Source organism: Coloeus monedula, assembly GCF_965178545.1.
Source record: "Coloeus monedula genome assembly, chromosome: 6".
NCBI classification, from domain to species: Eukaryota; Metazoa; Chordata; class Aves; order Passeriformes; family Corvidae; genus Coloeus; species Coloeus monedula.
The window spans coordinates 58,134,893-58,149,838 of NC_138786.1; the positions used below are offsets into that span (position 1 = coordinate 58,134,893).

Sequence of the window (14,946 nt, forward strand, 5' to 3'; positions counted from 1 at the left end):
ACTACATTGGGTGAAACCAAGAACAAGCAAGATGCTGGAGAAGAATCTTTCAGATGTTTTCTAAATTCATCCTTCCAAAAGGAAGAAACCCTACTGCGGCTTGAAGAGTGTAAGAACAAATGTTTCATATTATAGCTATTCAAATCTGCTTATGCAGGTACAAAATGTTCTTCACACTTACTTTGTCTCGTTTGTTTCAGTATTTATCCCTCAGAGAAAGAATGAGAAATTCCCTGCCCTTTTTCAGAGGAATTTCTTCCACTCCCAGCTTTCCCCATGAACTTCCCACCTGAATGACACCACAGCTGAGCAGTGAGAACTGCAGCCAACAGGAAAGGAAAGGGAGTGAGGTCCCAACCTGGAGCTGGCTGAGCAGATTTTCATGTTGGTGCTTTAATTCTGACCATTCTGCCTCCGTGAAGCAGGGATCAACAGTGTGGCCCTGTAGATGCTCTTTCTGGCTTTTCAGTTTGCTGAATTGGGAAGTTAAGGCTTCTGTTTTCAGCAGGAGGTCAGCATAGTTTGCCAGCTGAGCTTGCTTCTCCTCCAAACCAGGCTGAAGGGCAAAAATCTCCTGCTGTTGTTTCTCCAGTTCCATTAGAGCCCGTCTCAGATCTTCTTTGCTTTGCTCATATTGCTCCCTGTTGCATTGAAGTGGTTCTTGAGGGCTAAGAAAAAAATGCTGTGTTTAATAGTATTAAAACAACAAATGTATTGATTACCTAGAAAATGTCAAACTGTGAACAAGTCGAACATCAGAACAAACTTGAGTGTACTGAATACTTTTTTCTCCAGATTTTAAATTAGTGATCAGATTGGAATTTTCAAGGTGATGAAAAACACTGAAGTTATTGCAGATGAACTGGACCTGCATGCAGGACAAATGACTAACCCTCTTAAACCTTAACCTGTAAACCCACAGTTTCTATCATCTGAGACGCAATGCTCATGCTCTGTATTTTTCAGCTTTTCATTGCAGCAGAAATTCTGTCTAAAAAAACTACAAAATGGTTATGAATCTGCTCTCCTTGACTTCTCATGACAGCCTCCTGAAAGGGAATGTTCTGTAGAAGATACACATCACATTTAGCTGGGCAGGGGAGTCTTTGAAAAGAGATACAGACAACAAAACCAGCATATGCAATATGGGCTATGTTACTACAATCCAGTGATTACTTTCCTGACCTTTACATCGGATTTCTCTTTGTGTGCTTTATAAGCATGCTTGCTGATCTGCTGCAGATGAACAGGTTGCATTTGTCCACAGGAAGTATGCAATGAGACATAAGTAACATTTTTATGTTCACATTTCGTGATGGAGTTCAGATATCTTCCAGATGGAACTTAAATGCCAACATTAGAAAATATGATCCCACACAAACAAATCCAAATAAATAGTCTGGATATAATTCTGTCAAGTACAGCAGGATAATCATGGACAAAAGCAAAGCTTCATTGTTTTGGGTTCTGCCCCTCAAGATCCATATTTTTTGGCAAATAAACAAAGCACAGCCTCGCACACATGAAGTGCTTTTGCGTCAAGTTCCCTGTTCCAGCTTCTCACTGCTGCTGTTCCTGTGGTGCATCTGCTGTTCACAAGTCTGATCCTGCAAGGACCTGAGCATCTCTTCAGACATGCAGAGCACCTCCTCTCTTGTCTCCAACTCACTGTGAAGAGAATGCTCTGCATTCTGCTGTGCTGGCTCCTCCTGAGCGCCTCTTGTGCTGTGGGTACTGAGAGCTCAATAATACCAGAAGGCAACAGAAGATTCTCTGGATATTCATGACCACACCAGAAACTATCTCTGGCTATCCCCCACCTGACCATTCAGGCCAAACTGTGACCTGCCCCTCCACAACTCTGCAGAAATACAATTATTCTGTAAGTATCTCATTCTGCTCCCAAAGAACAGAAATTTAATGGAACCGGTGCAGGAAGAAGAGAAAACAAGTCAATATAGCAGTAAGTGATCTCCACTACCTCTTGGCAAATTCCACATTACCTGCTGTATTCGGTGGCCAGCTGACAGACCGTTTCCCACTTTTTCTGAAGCTCAGAAATAGTCTGCTGAACCTCTGGTTTCTTATTTTTCTCATTTCGCAATATACTTTCTCCTAGAGCTACCATGCTCTGTATTTTGGCCTCTCCTTCATCTCTGAGAGTTGTGATTTCCTGTATTAAACAAGAATCAGAAGCAGTGCATTTACAACTATTTTTGTTACAAAATAAAAGGTATTACCGTTATTTTTTCCATACTTTTCACACTGCTGTTCAAGGCAACAGAAGTCTTCTTCCAATATATTACATAACTGACACATAAACAGATAGATCCTCTAATTTTCAAAGTCTGGGATAATTAAGCTGATTTATTAATTATTCTCTGCAAAGAAGACCCGTATTGTGCTGGCAAAAGTAAAAGTTCAAATGACAAAACTAAAGGCCATGAGCAGCTATCTTTCAGGAGGTTCTGACTCATCAAGCATTAGCTTGAGGTGGAAGGTGAAAAAGGAATATATTTAACACAATACCTTTATCTGATTAATCCTTTCGTCTGATGGCAACTCACTTTCTTGTGAACTCATTTTATTAAGAGCCTCCTCAAGCTTTTTAATCCAGCAAGAAACATCCTGGGCAAGGTCTTCAAAATTCTGTCCTTCCACTGGAAGTCTCTCAGTATTCCCTGTCATTTCACTTACACGTGTTATCAGTGCGTGGTACCTACTAATAAGATTACTGGCTTCTGAAAGGGTTTCATATTCTGTCAGCCCAGCCTCCCTCAAGGAATTTACTAGCTGAGCCAGGGAATCAAATGGTTTCCTGAAAAATAAAAAAAAAAATTAATCAACATCTATTTGTTGTAACAACATGGAACAATCTCGTTTAAAAGACAGTTCTTAGGTAGAGACCAAAAAACCCAATACCTCTGCATTAATAGTGTTTTATAGACATTTTCAAGTTCTGTATCATCTTTATTGATCTCTTTTACTTGTTCCTCCTGAGTAGAGAGCCATTCTTCCAAGGCCATGCTGCTTTCTTCAAGGCTAAAGGAGGTAAAAATACAGACTCAGGTCAAAATAAGAGGCATTACATGGCTAAAACCTGCTGGCACCAGTGTTTTGCTGAAAAAGTAACATAAATGCTGTGTCCAATCAAGAAAAATTTTAAACCTAAGCTTAATTTCAACTATCTTCGATCACGTCACTGAAATTGTCCATAGTTTCCACACAGGTCTGCTACGAAATTGAAAAAAACCACCCACATGAAAGATACAACAAAACATTTCCTCAAAATACCATCTTTTATAAAAAGAAGGGCGGTTTGCCATTCCCTGTGGCTGTTTAATAATGAATCATTTTATACCACTTGTGATTAAAATGTCAGACACAAGATTAGTTCCCTACCTACTGAGCTGCTGGAGAGAGGCACCAAGTTCCTTTTCCCGTTTCTGACATTTGGAGATCAGTCTTTGGAGCTCTGCCTCTTGATCTCTCACACGACTGTTGAGGTGGTTAATGCTTGCTTTGGGCAAGTAAGGCTTCACTTTATTCAGTAAAGCTTTAACCTCTTGGATGTCTCTATCTCTGCCTTCAGATGTTAGGAAGTGCTGAAAAGGAGCACAAACACAAGATGTATTTGTCAAATTTGCTGTAGTGTAATAGACATTTATGTTACAAGAGCTTTTCAGCTCCTGTTATCTCCACAGGTATTTTTTCCCAGAAATTCCAGTTCCTGAAAAGGAATATATGTTAATTCACAGTTTGCTGATTATTCCACATGTAAATGGAAAAGTTGCTCTTTGTAAAATAAGGAGAAAGTGGAGTTGATGACTTGTTTTTTTTCTCTGCAGTACTGGTACACACAGAAACAGGCAAGCAGCATCCAAATCTAGCACTGACATCACTATCTCCTGCTGCTGGTTAACTGTGATTGCTTGTTGCAGATGTGGCTTTTCCATCTGTTTTCTGTTCATTCTGTCTGACTTGGAGAGAAAATCTGGCTACAACAAATCAAATGCAAATTTTTCACATTGAGTCCATTGGAGGTCAGAATTTCATGCTACTCTCTACATATTTGACTTTTGCAGCCTTGCACACTGAAGTACCTGGTCAAGGTCCACTGACTTTCATTAACTACTGTCCTCTCTCTCTCACTTGCCAAAGCCATCTGAACCTGAACACTGACACTTCATTTCAATTAAGTTTTATTTTCATTGTCCTTATTTTCCTAATGCTTTAAGTTATATGAGATGTTCTTTCAGCCTCAAGTTATAAAACCACTGCAGTTGAATTCAGTCCCAAGAACAGTCTTGTGGGTAAAAAGAGCAACACTTCAAGAACTATCAGCTTTAAAAATTACAGTATTTTAATACTTTACCTTTAGCCTCTGCAGTCTTTCCTCCAGTATGGGTTTTGTTTCTGAGGGCTCAAAGCAGTCCTTCAGAGACAGCTGAGTGCTGCTGAACCAGTCATTAAAATTCTTGCACTGACCTGAAAAAAAAAAGTACATTCCAACTTTTTCTCATTAATTGCATTCTGTAAAAGAAAATCCTATTTAACATGAAGACTTCAGACAATTTGCAACTATATTTATCAGTGCTACTGTCAAAGGTTGCTTTTTACTACAGTACATGTGACTGAAAATGCTGCAGCTCTTATTTTTTTTTTACCCAACATTAGTTGACAATCAACACAACTGTTCTCTAGGAGCAGTCTGTTATACACAGCAGTTTGGGCAAACAAGACCTGGAATAGCCTAGTGGAAACTTTCCTCATTTTCACACACATTAATACTATTTAAAAAACATTTGGAGACATGAGACTACCTCTGGGCTGAATTTCCAACCTGCACAATCCTGTGTCTTGCTTAAAGTCAAGAGTAATAACATTAGTTATTCTAATAACTAACTTTAAATAAAAAAATAATTAAAACATTAAAAACATTGGATTTATAAACTAAAGTATTTTTAAATTAAATACTCTGAAATTTCTTCCTGAATTATGCTTTACACTTCTTTTATCTATTTTTTTAAACACAAAAATAAGAAACAAAATACTTTCATTCAGACTGAGTGCTTTGTTGGGATCAAAAGCCATTTCTCTCCAAATCTTTATCTTGTTCAGAACCCTGAGGCAGTTTGGGATACCAAAGCAGTTCCAGATACCTAACCAATTCATTGCACAACCTTTAAGTCATTGTGGTGGTCAGTGCAAACCTGTAAAGGTAAATAATCACGAAATGTGTTCACTTACGATTCAAAACACCAATAAAGTGATCTTGAAGCACATGTTTCTTGTTATTAAATAAATCAGTGACACATTTGAGCTGCTTATTTAATTCATCCACATCAGGACAATCCGTCTCTTCCTGGAGTAATGCCACAAGGTGTTCTTGTTGCAGAATTTTCTGGTGTATCTCCTAAGGTTTAAAAAAAACAGGGACATTTTTAAAATGTTTTGAAAAGAAAATTCTGAAGAGGAAGCAGAAGTTCACTGTACAGAGCTCCTTTAGTACAACCTAGAGTTTTGCAAAAGGGTTTAGCCCTGCCTATGTGTCAAAATAATTTCTCAAGTTATGTTGGCATTAACAAGGCAATCAGTAGGTAGGTGTAAGCACTAAACTCTCCTTGAGCCGTGTGTATACACCTGTAAGCATACATAACCAGAGAACAGATATGTGAACAGTGCCATTGTATGTTCCAGAGCATATAATACTTACAAGCTAAAATGCCTTAGCTGCCACAGGCATTATTTCACCCCCTAAATTCCTTATTCTGTGAATCAAGACCACATGGGCTGAAAGGTAACTTAGAGGGAGCTAGAGAATTAATTAAAAGCTCCATCTTTCCTCCAATAGCTGTAACTTCACTGCCCCAAACACTAGTGGTTTCACACCCACAATGTACATAATCCACTCACTGCTCCACAGGAGGTTTAAATCTTGCCAGCCTAAGCCTCCAAGCTCGAGTTTCAGCAAGTATTTGGCTGAAATTGTCTACTGGGAGCTCCCCTTGCAGTCAGGCTCAGGTGGCACAAAGGCATTCTCTGTATATTACCCAGTCTCAGAAAATATACAGCCCAAACACCCACCACTGCTTGAACATATCCTGGGTGACAATATTGCTGTTGTGCCTAGGATTAACCATTTCCAACAGCTGCAAGGGTTAACTAAATATATCTGACAATTCCAGTAAAAAGAGGCTTTTCTTCCATGTTTCTGGCAACTTAAGGAAATATTCAAGCCAGGCTCTTCACTTGAGTTATTCCAGCAGTTTACAATTTACACAGGATGAACACTTATGAACACTTGCCCAAGAGAGAAATTGTACACAAATTTATAAAATATACACAATTTGTGGCATGCTACCTCTAGTTTAGTAAAGATCTCTAAGGTGTCTGAAGGAGATAAAGCTTTGAGAAGTGATTCAGTCATTCCAATCTGTGTCTTGGCCAGATCAAGGTCTCCTTTCAGTTCTGCTGCATTCACGGCAAGTTCACTGGTCCCTCGCTTCACTGACAAGAGCTCTTTTATTAGCTCCATTTTTTGCACAACAGATGATCTGATAACCTTAAAATTGGAAATAAACATACATCAATTACAACTGGATTGATTTCCTAGAATATTACAAAAATTCATGAGAGACATAAAAAGAAATTAAGTGATCTGAAGTCCAGATGTTTCAATTACAGTTTGTTTTGATTTGTTTCCCTCCCACTCCAGTACTTAAGTCCTGCTTTTCTGAGGAAGACTGATCTCACTTCATCTTTATTAGCATTTTTACTAGTGCTGTTTTATTAACAAATTGATTTATCCATCTCTTCAGTGCCTACTCTGAGCTGGATAAAAGCCTTACTTGAGCTTCAGCTGCCATGAAAAAGAGGGCGCCAGCTCTCTTTGTAACACACCTCCCTGCAGTGATTCCACTGGGGAAAATTCCTCACAGTGACCCAAAATAAGGCCAGCAGAGAGGTGGGGAGCTCTGGCTCGAGACTACTCACTAAGGATCAACAGGTCCTGAATGTCATTCCTGACTTGCATGAGGCAGCAGCTCAGTGGGATCACATGGTGGGCCACCACCCTAGGGACTCAGGGCACCTGGTGCTCCCGAGGAGCACAGCGTGCACAGAACAAGGTTGCTGAGTCCTTCCCTAAGCTCCTTAGATCACTTTACCCAGTGAAACTCCTCTGAGTTCACTGCCTGCTGAGGATAAACACAGAAACAGCCAAACGGGGTCAAGCTCAAGGTGCATCTGAGAGACACAGCGAGCAGGTGATCAGGGAACTGCTACAGGAGCAAGGTAGGCTAACACGGTCCTAAACAAGAATTTATTCTTTGCTGTGTGAAGCTAACACAGAAAGATGAAGATTTCCTTGTGATAGCCCAAAGGAAAACATCACAGTAAACATCACTCTATGCAAGAAACTGCACGTTACCAAGCTGCATTAAGCTATGTCACGGCAAAGGTAGAGTTTAAAACACACAGTCAGCAAAGCTGAGTTCCTGGGATCCCCAAAGAGGTGATGAGGTTCATTGTGCCCTGTTGTTGGCCAGCAGCTAAATGCCAGATATCACTGATATCAACCTCTTTGAGCAGGCCCAAGTGCCTAAAAAGGCACAGAAGTGAGAAAGACCTTTGTGTTTAAAATGACAGGTTTGGTTCTAACAGCCTTAGAGATACAACAAATGAAATGCCACTGCCCACTGGCAACAAAATGCCTCCAACTCTCCTTGAGTAGATTTAAGTAAAACCAGTAACTGATTGTGGCAAAGCAATACTAGAAGCAGGCCTACAGTAAGGAGTACTGGTGCAGCAGCTGTAAAAACTTCTTTGTACCTGTAGCTCCAGTGGAGGTTCATTACTATTCAGAAGTTCTTCTATCTCAGCCACCGTGTTGTCAAATTTTTGGAGTTTCTGCTCTTGGACTCGTAAGCATGCCTAAAGGCAGAAAAAACCACATCAGTAACTCTGCTTCCCCCCAAATTAAATCTCCATGTTTCTGTTAGAAAATTATATTAAAATATTCTGATTATGCCTTTTGGCATATAGAGGTGTCACAATTTGTTCATTTCCTGATTTTCATTTTAGCAATTCTGGCATTTTATGTATTCGAGTCAGAAACACTACGTTTCTCAGGAAAAGCAGCTGATAATGTAAATCCAGCATATATTTAAGAATCTTAATTATTTTGCTTCAAGTAAATTTTCAGGAAGGTAATTTTAATTTTGCATTTATGTCTTGCTGCTCCTATTAAAAGGGATATTCTCAGATGTCACAGATTTGAAGTCAAGAATTGGCATCCTGATGGCACGTGCTTTGGTATGGATGTGATAAAATACAACACACATTGTAAGCACTTTTTAAATGTAAATCCTTTGCATATGGAAAGACCTCCACTCATTTGAATGTACATTGGAACAAGTAATGTGAAGGTAAAATGCCAGCTTCAACTTATGAACAGGATAATCACATTGTCTCATATTCTCAAATCGATATTCCAGGCTCCCTGAGGACAAAGCATTCCTTTTGTAGTCTCTGTACAAGCAATTATCAAAACCCATTCATGTGCTGCAGCCCTTAAAAGAGCCTGTATTTGCATACAGGCTACAGGGGAAAGCAGAACTTCTCTCACATTATTTATACTACAATTATCCTTAAATACACAGTCCGCTAATTCACTGCTCTGTTCTTTTGTGACAGGCTCCTTGAAAACACATGCACCAGTGCTCTGCTCACAAAGGACCCTGGGTTTCAACCCTGTGTAACATGATACACATTGCAACAGTTGGGGGTCTTTTTGGAATTAACATAAATGTAGAGATGTTTCAGGGTCAACAAAAGAAGAGGAGTAATAATACAGCAATAAATCAACCCAGTGCCCTCTGCACTTGGGATCGTTTTACAGAAATTCCAACGCACTGGGTTCAGTTTTCTCTCCTTCTATTCCGCTTTTTTAGTAGCTCATGGGAACATGGTTTCTGTGTCCCTTGCCCTCTTCTCCCTCCTCTTTTGAGACTTATCTCTCACAAGGAAGCAGCAGAATAACCTTAGTGTAGCCACTCCAGCACAGCCCTTCCTAAGGAGGAGCAGAGTCACACTGGGGGCATGGTCACGTCATGCTGGACTTGAGCATTTTCCAGGTAACAAAATGGCCCTCAAGATGCATTTTCCAGCTGGTGCATTTTCACTGGAGCCTCCAGGGACCTAAACTACTGCAGGTAAATTCTGGCAATACAACAGTAAAGACAACAATGACGTGACAAAATATCCAGTGCTGCACAGTGGGTATGCCACTGTTTCCTAGTGAATATCTGTACACAAAGAGCACCTTGGCTTTTTACTGCTCTGCAAATTAAAACAAATGAGCAGTGCTAACAGTAGGAGGAAAGCTGCAAACATGCATAATAAAAACCAGGCCATTTGTAGCTTGTAAACACTGAGGAAAATCTGCCTGCAAATTTTCAAACAAGAGGATACAGGATATATTTCTGTCTCAATCACACTCAAGCAGGAAATTATTTTTGCTTAGTAGACACTGGTTATGACCACAACAAAGCAGCATAGCTGGTCTATTGTGGCCCTAAAGTTAGAAATTAAAATATTTACCCCTGTATGTGAAGCTCTTCAATGGCACAGACCTAGTGCATGTGATTTTACACCCAGCTGCACCCTGATACCAAGAATTAATGTTATAATCCGTGCTAACAGGGCACAGGCATCCCAGGCTCTGCTGCTCTCTACCCCTGTGCAGCCCCTGGAGATGCTCAGCAGCCACTCTCTACTGAGGCTGCAAAAAGTTACAGTGAGGAACATACTGGGACAGGGGGAAAACAAACCACCTCTGCAACCTCTTCTTGAGCTGTGCACTGCCCAGCTGTCCCAGAGGCTCCAGCATCTTCACTGATAGGCCGTTTCTACCTAGAAAATGAATCATTAGCCTATACACACTCTCTTCTTTCTTCTCTGTGCACCACTGTACTCCAGGCTACAAGCTCTACAGGCCTTCTCTTTGCTCCATGTGTTTGTACACACAAAGGAATGAGGGGGCTTTTGTAGTCAAAAGCAGCATTTGCAGCGTTGCATTGACTGAAAATCATTTACTACACATATACACTATCTGTGCTTTCGTTTCCAAGACCTGTATCCCCAAAGACAGGCAACATCCTTAGTGAAACTGCCCATGCAGATACAACTGCAAATGTTACAACTTCCTCTGCAGGTATTTCTATGCCCAAAGTCTGTATCACTGTGGTATAAATGAAAGGTGAAAAATTTCCATTCAAATTACCTTCAACTGAGTGAGGTCCTCCTCAGTCAGGCAATGGTCTTCTGCATTCTTGAGCTCTGCGTTTGCCCAAGCGTCGATTGTGCCAGATAAACTCAGGAGTTTGTCCCACAAAGCCTGAGCTCTCCCCAGATTATCACAGTAGTTTTCGGTCTTCTCATTGATCTGCCATTTGATTGATAGACAGAAAGCACACACGGGTTTTAAAGTATGTTGAGTTATATTCTAAAAGCAAAAGCAGCACAATAAAATAGGAGCAAGATGCAACCACCCACAAAAACAAGCAAGGCAAAGGGGGAAAAAAAAAAAATCTCGTGTCTTCACAGTAAACTGGTCATGGAGAAGATATTTAAATCCCTGCCACACATGTCACCAAACATACCAATCACAACAGCAGCTTGCCAGTTTTAAGGCAGGTTTAGGAAGGAGCCTTGCTCATTAATGTTTATCTACTCCCAGTAAATACCATTTAATCTCAGTATTGATGCACTGCTTAGATCGACAGCAGCGAACATTTCTCACCAAAAGCACCAGCACTCTAATTTTCCAGATTGACTCTAAAGTCTAAATCCATAGAAGTTGTTACAGAAGCTTACAGATTCATGCAGAAAGCACAAATATTGCCTTTCTGCATTTTCTAGAATTATTTACTGACAAGGAGCACTGATGATACCAACTACCTGAGAGATCAGAAACATTACATCCATAGATACTCTGCAAGCTTTGTCTGGTAAACACTTGGATTTATCTCTTAAGAATCTCTGCCATATTGTACTTAATTTATTCGAAATATCACACCCGTGTCAGAATCAATTACTATAATGCATAACAGATAAGACCACCCTGATAATTTACTTTTTACATACATCCAGCCATCTGTCCACAATAATGTTAGCTTCATTCTCGAACGGAGGCTCCTCAAAGCTTCTCATTTTATTCAGCTGGAATTGCAGGTTTTTGCAGATCTGATTTATTTTGTCTACATCTTCAGAGTGATCATTAAATTCCTCTTTTGCCTCTTCAATCTGTGAAAAAGACCACATGGATTTTTGTGAGCATATTTGCTTATGATTGTTTATTCAGCAAAATATTTTTAACTGATTTGCTGGGGTTTTTTTGGTTAGAGAAACAACAGCATTACACAAAATAATCTATTTTATACAATATGATAAGACTAGGAATGCATTCTGTGTTGTTACATCCCTGCCATGCTGACAGGAATATTTCCCTGTTAGAAATCTGTATCATTCTGTCATTGGCTGCAGAACAGCTGAGTGGGAATATGGATAATTTATTTCTAAGAGAGCCAAAGCCACAGTTTGCTTTTAAAGTCCTAAGTGCCAGATCCAAGGGGACCGTACCTTGGTTACGGAGATTAACTTTGGTTAGAGAGATAAACAATACACAGTGTGATTATCATCTGAGATACTATTACAAATATAACCTGCATTTGATCCCCAGGTTTTGAACTTTTTACAAAAAAAAAAAAAAGCTTAAATCCTACTTAAACACAGACACTGTCAAATATGGCACTGCCAGAAACTTGAAATGTCTCTTCCTTCTGCTTTCTATTTAAACACCAAGCTGCTTCTTTGTGCTCAATTGGAATGTCAGTGTTTACAAACAACATGGAAGCTTCCTGGAAAAGAAACACTGACCTCTAGTGCTAGGCACTTTGATGTTAACAGCTCTCCTTATTTCCCACAGACATCCTGGGAAATTACATCTTCCCATACTGACACTGCCGGGGGAGGGACGGCAGAGCAGCTCTCACAAACCAAAACAAAGCACAGGACTTTCTCTGCTGTTATTTTATATAACTCTAGATAACAAATCATCAGCACCCAAGGACATGCCTGTACTGTGCCACAGCAATTCCAGACCACAGCTCTGGGAGTAGGAATTGCACAGCTCAGGGTGAGGAGGGAGGGTTGTTCCCAGAGAGGGGTCTCCATAGAAGCAGGGGCTGGGATAGTCAGGCAATGTTCCCCCTGCAGCAGGAGCCTGGGTGATACAAGGTGCCCCAAGTCTCACTGGAGGGACCAAGAAGAGACTCTGCCTCAGCTAAAGGGGAATGGCACAAGGAGACACCATCCCATTGCCTGAGGGAAGACACCACACATTCCTTCTTAAATTTAACCATCCCAGGCACTGCCTGAGAGCAAACACTCCCAGATGGTATGGGTGATGCCTCATCAGAAAGCCTAAAAATAGGATCTGAACAACCAGTTATATAACCCAGGACATGTGAAACCTGTACAGTAAAATGGTCACGATGGACATGCTGCTGTTCACTAATCTGTTACCACAGACAACTATGCCCAGTAGCTGTATTCATTCAGCCAAGAAGCTGGCTGTCACACTTTTGTGTGAAAAGCTGGAAAACTTTAAACTAAATGAAGGGGTGTCTAGCAGTACCTGCTCATTCAGTATGAGTAGCTCATGAAGTAATGTAAAAGCTACTGCAAATGTTTAACTGCTGTCAAAGACAGCTTGGAGCAAAAGGACAGGACTTAATCTCATCTTCATACTAGATCCTAGTTCTTACATGGGGTTTGGTTTTGTTGTTCTAAGCTCTCTCCTTTATGAGACCTTGATTCACTAAGAAAAAATAGACTTAAATCTTCATAAAACAAGAATATGGAGTCCCGAAATGTATTTTGCAAGCCAAAGTGAAAGCAAGGCCTTAACATCTGCCCTGAAGGCTGAGGGTACAAGGGCAACTCTGCATCTGAATGTTCCCACGAAAGGCTTTTCTTTCCTTTCCACTGAGTTCTTGTTACTCACCTTTGCTATTAGTCTGTTCAAATTCTCCTTCCCCATGTAGGAAGTTTGCTGGGAAAGCACAATCTCCTGTTTCTGGATGATGCTGGTCAGACTCGTTTTGCAGCTTTGATACTGCTTCAGGAGCTCCAAAACCCTCGCACACTGCTCCTGGCTATTAAAAAGAGATGCATTATTTATGGCCCAAGCATAAACCTGCAGCCTCAACCTCCTGTCTGCTTTCTTCTCCAATATTCACACATGTGGTGAATTTGACAACTATGTCTGGATGAGAGAAAAGGAGTGATGAACTGTACCAGTCTTAAATCCTGCAATAAGGTGCGATACCTGTGTGGTATCCAGACAGTTTTTGGAATCAGAAATGCCCTTGACCACCATATGCCTCTGATCCACATTTAACTGTGATAAGCAGTTCTGTTCATATGATCCTCTCCACCAGAAAGGTGAGCTCAGTCACCAGTAAACTGAAACACCACGTGCAGCAGATCCCACAACAGCTTGGATGGTGGACATCAGCCCATCCTTCAGTGGGGTATGAAAACAGGTTAATCCTATTTGTGCAAGCCATGAGAATTAACCAGAACTGTGCCAGCCCATGCAAAGCCTCTGGGCATCTTCAAAAACCATACGTGAAGCACAGATGCCCTGGGTGATCAACCATGGCCTTTCCCAGTCCCCACTCTCACAGACAAACCAAGTTCCTTTTATTTTGCTGCAGAAGAGACTGTTTTCCCACGTCCTTTTCTGTTTCTTTCAGCTTGTCTTTTCTTTTTCAGTGTGCTGGGATGAAATTCACAGCAAATACAGAAGACACACCATTCCCAGCAGCAGCCAGGTTTTTCTTCTGGATACCAATTAAGTCCAACACATCGCTGCATACCTGCTAAATGATGGGACTGTGACGTTTTAAAAATATGCAAAATTCATGAGCTTTGGCTGCAAATTTCCACGTGCAATTCTGGCCTTATTGACAGTTTATGTCATCACAATGGTAACACTGCCACTGTAGCAGTGTTTACTATACCTTAAGGTATGGTCTAGGGCTTTTTTCTGTTTGATTTCACAAGCAAACTTCTTACTTGTACAATACTACTTTAAAATGCAGTTTTTCCTCCTTACCATTCAGCAAGCAAGAGCTTTGTATCCTCCCATAACCTCTCTGTAACTCTGCACTGCTCATTTGCTTCCTCTGCCTTCTTCTCGTCAATCTGTGGGAGCTTATTAGCAATTTCCTGCATAGGTTTCATTTCAGCAGCAGCACGATCCAATTCCTTTTCCAATTCTGTTAATGATTTTATCCTTTATTAGAAAAAAATGAAATACAGCCTTATATTAAAGTAAGCCTTTGATTTGGTTCACAAGGTAATTATTAAGTTCTCTAGAAATTCATCTGAGCTCCACATACTGTATTAAATGACATCATAAAAAGTCTAATTTGATCTTCAATTCATGTAATCTGACACAGGCCCTCAGATGAGTTATGCTGACCTCAGCACTGTGAGAAGGTAATCCAAATCCTAAAGGGCTGTTGGGTCTGTATGAACACAGTGAAATTAATTAGTGTTAAAAGGTAAGTAAAGCCCATCCACCTCACGCTGCACAGTTTCAGATTGGGTCCCCTTGCTGGGCACTGATGCACCTGATCTCCCTGTTTGACAGTTTTCTTACTGAAAACTAAGATCACAATCACCAATCTCCTATCTTTTTCTTCTTCAATGCTGCTTCAAACACACATATATAAAGGAGTTTAAAAAAAATGGAGACGGCTTCTTTTTTCAGGCTGTGATGGAACAAATAAAAAATTCACAGCTTCTGTCATGTTCCACAGATACTTCAAATTTAAATGCTCTCCCTGCAGAGGGGTCACAGGCTGACTCCAC

The 14,946-nt window shown here is 40.5% G+C and overlaps 1 protein-coding gene across 4 annotated transcripts in view; it reads right to left on the reverse strand.

Annotated features, from left to right (window-relative positions):
• The window catches only part of SYNE2 (spectrin repeat containing nuclear envelope protein 2), a 174,294-nt gene that overhangs the window by 107,506 nt on the left and 51,842 nt on the right, over nt 1-14,946 (reverse strand). For all 4 annotated transcript variants that reach the window (XR_014226546.1, XM_082284463.1, XM_082284462.1 and 1 more), the window contains exons 30-42: nt 14,186-14,365; nt 13,070-13,220; nt 11,149-11,307; nt 10,286-10,447; nt 7,834-7,935; nt 6,365-6,565; nt 5,251-5,416; nt 4,376-4,488; nt 3,403-3,605; nt 2,923-3,042; nt 2,530-2,818; nt 2,004-2,173; nt 359-668 (exon numbers count right to left, since the gene is read on the reverse strand). Coding sequence is in view for 3 of the 4 variants with exons in the window: in XM_082284463.1 (XP_082140589.1) it covers nt 359-668; nt 2,004-2,173; nt 2,530-2,818; nt 2,923-3,042; nt 3,403-3,605; nt 4,376-4,488; nt 5,251-5,416; nt 6,365-6,565; nt 7,834-7,935; nt 10,286-10,447; nt 11,149-11,307; nt 13,070-13,220; nt 14,186-14,365 (2,326 nt within the window). In the remaining variant the exon portion in view is untranslated. The remainder of the gene's footprint in view (nt 1-358; nt 669-2,003; nt 2,174-2,529; nt 2,819-2,922; nt 3,043-3,402; nt 3,606-4,375; nt 4,489-5,250; nt 5,417-6,364; nt 6,566-7,833; nt 7,936-10,285; nt 10,448-11,148; nt 11,308-13,069; nt 13,221-14,185; nt 14,366-14,946) is intronic.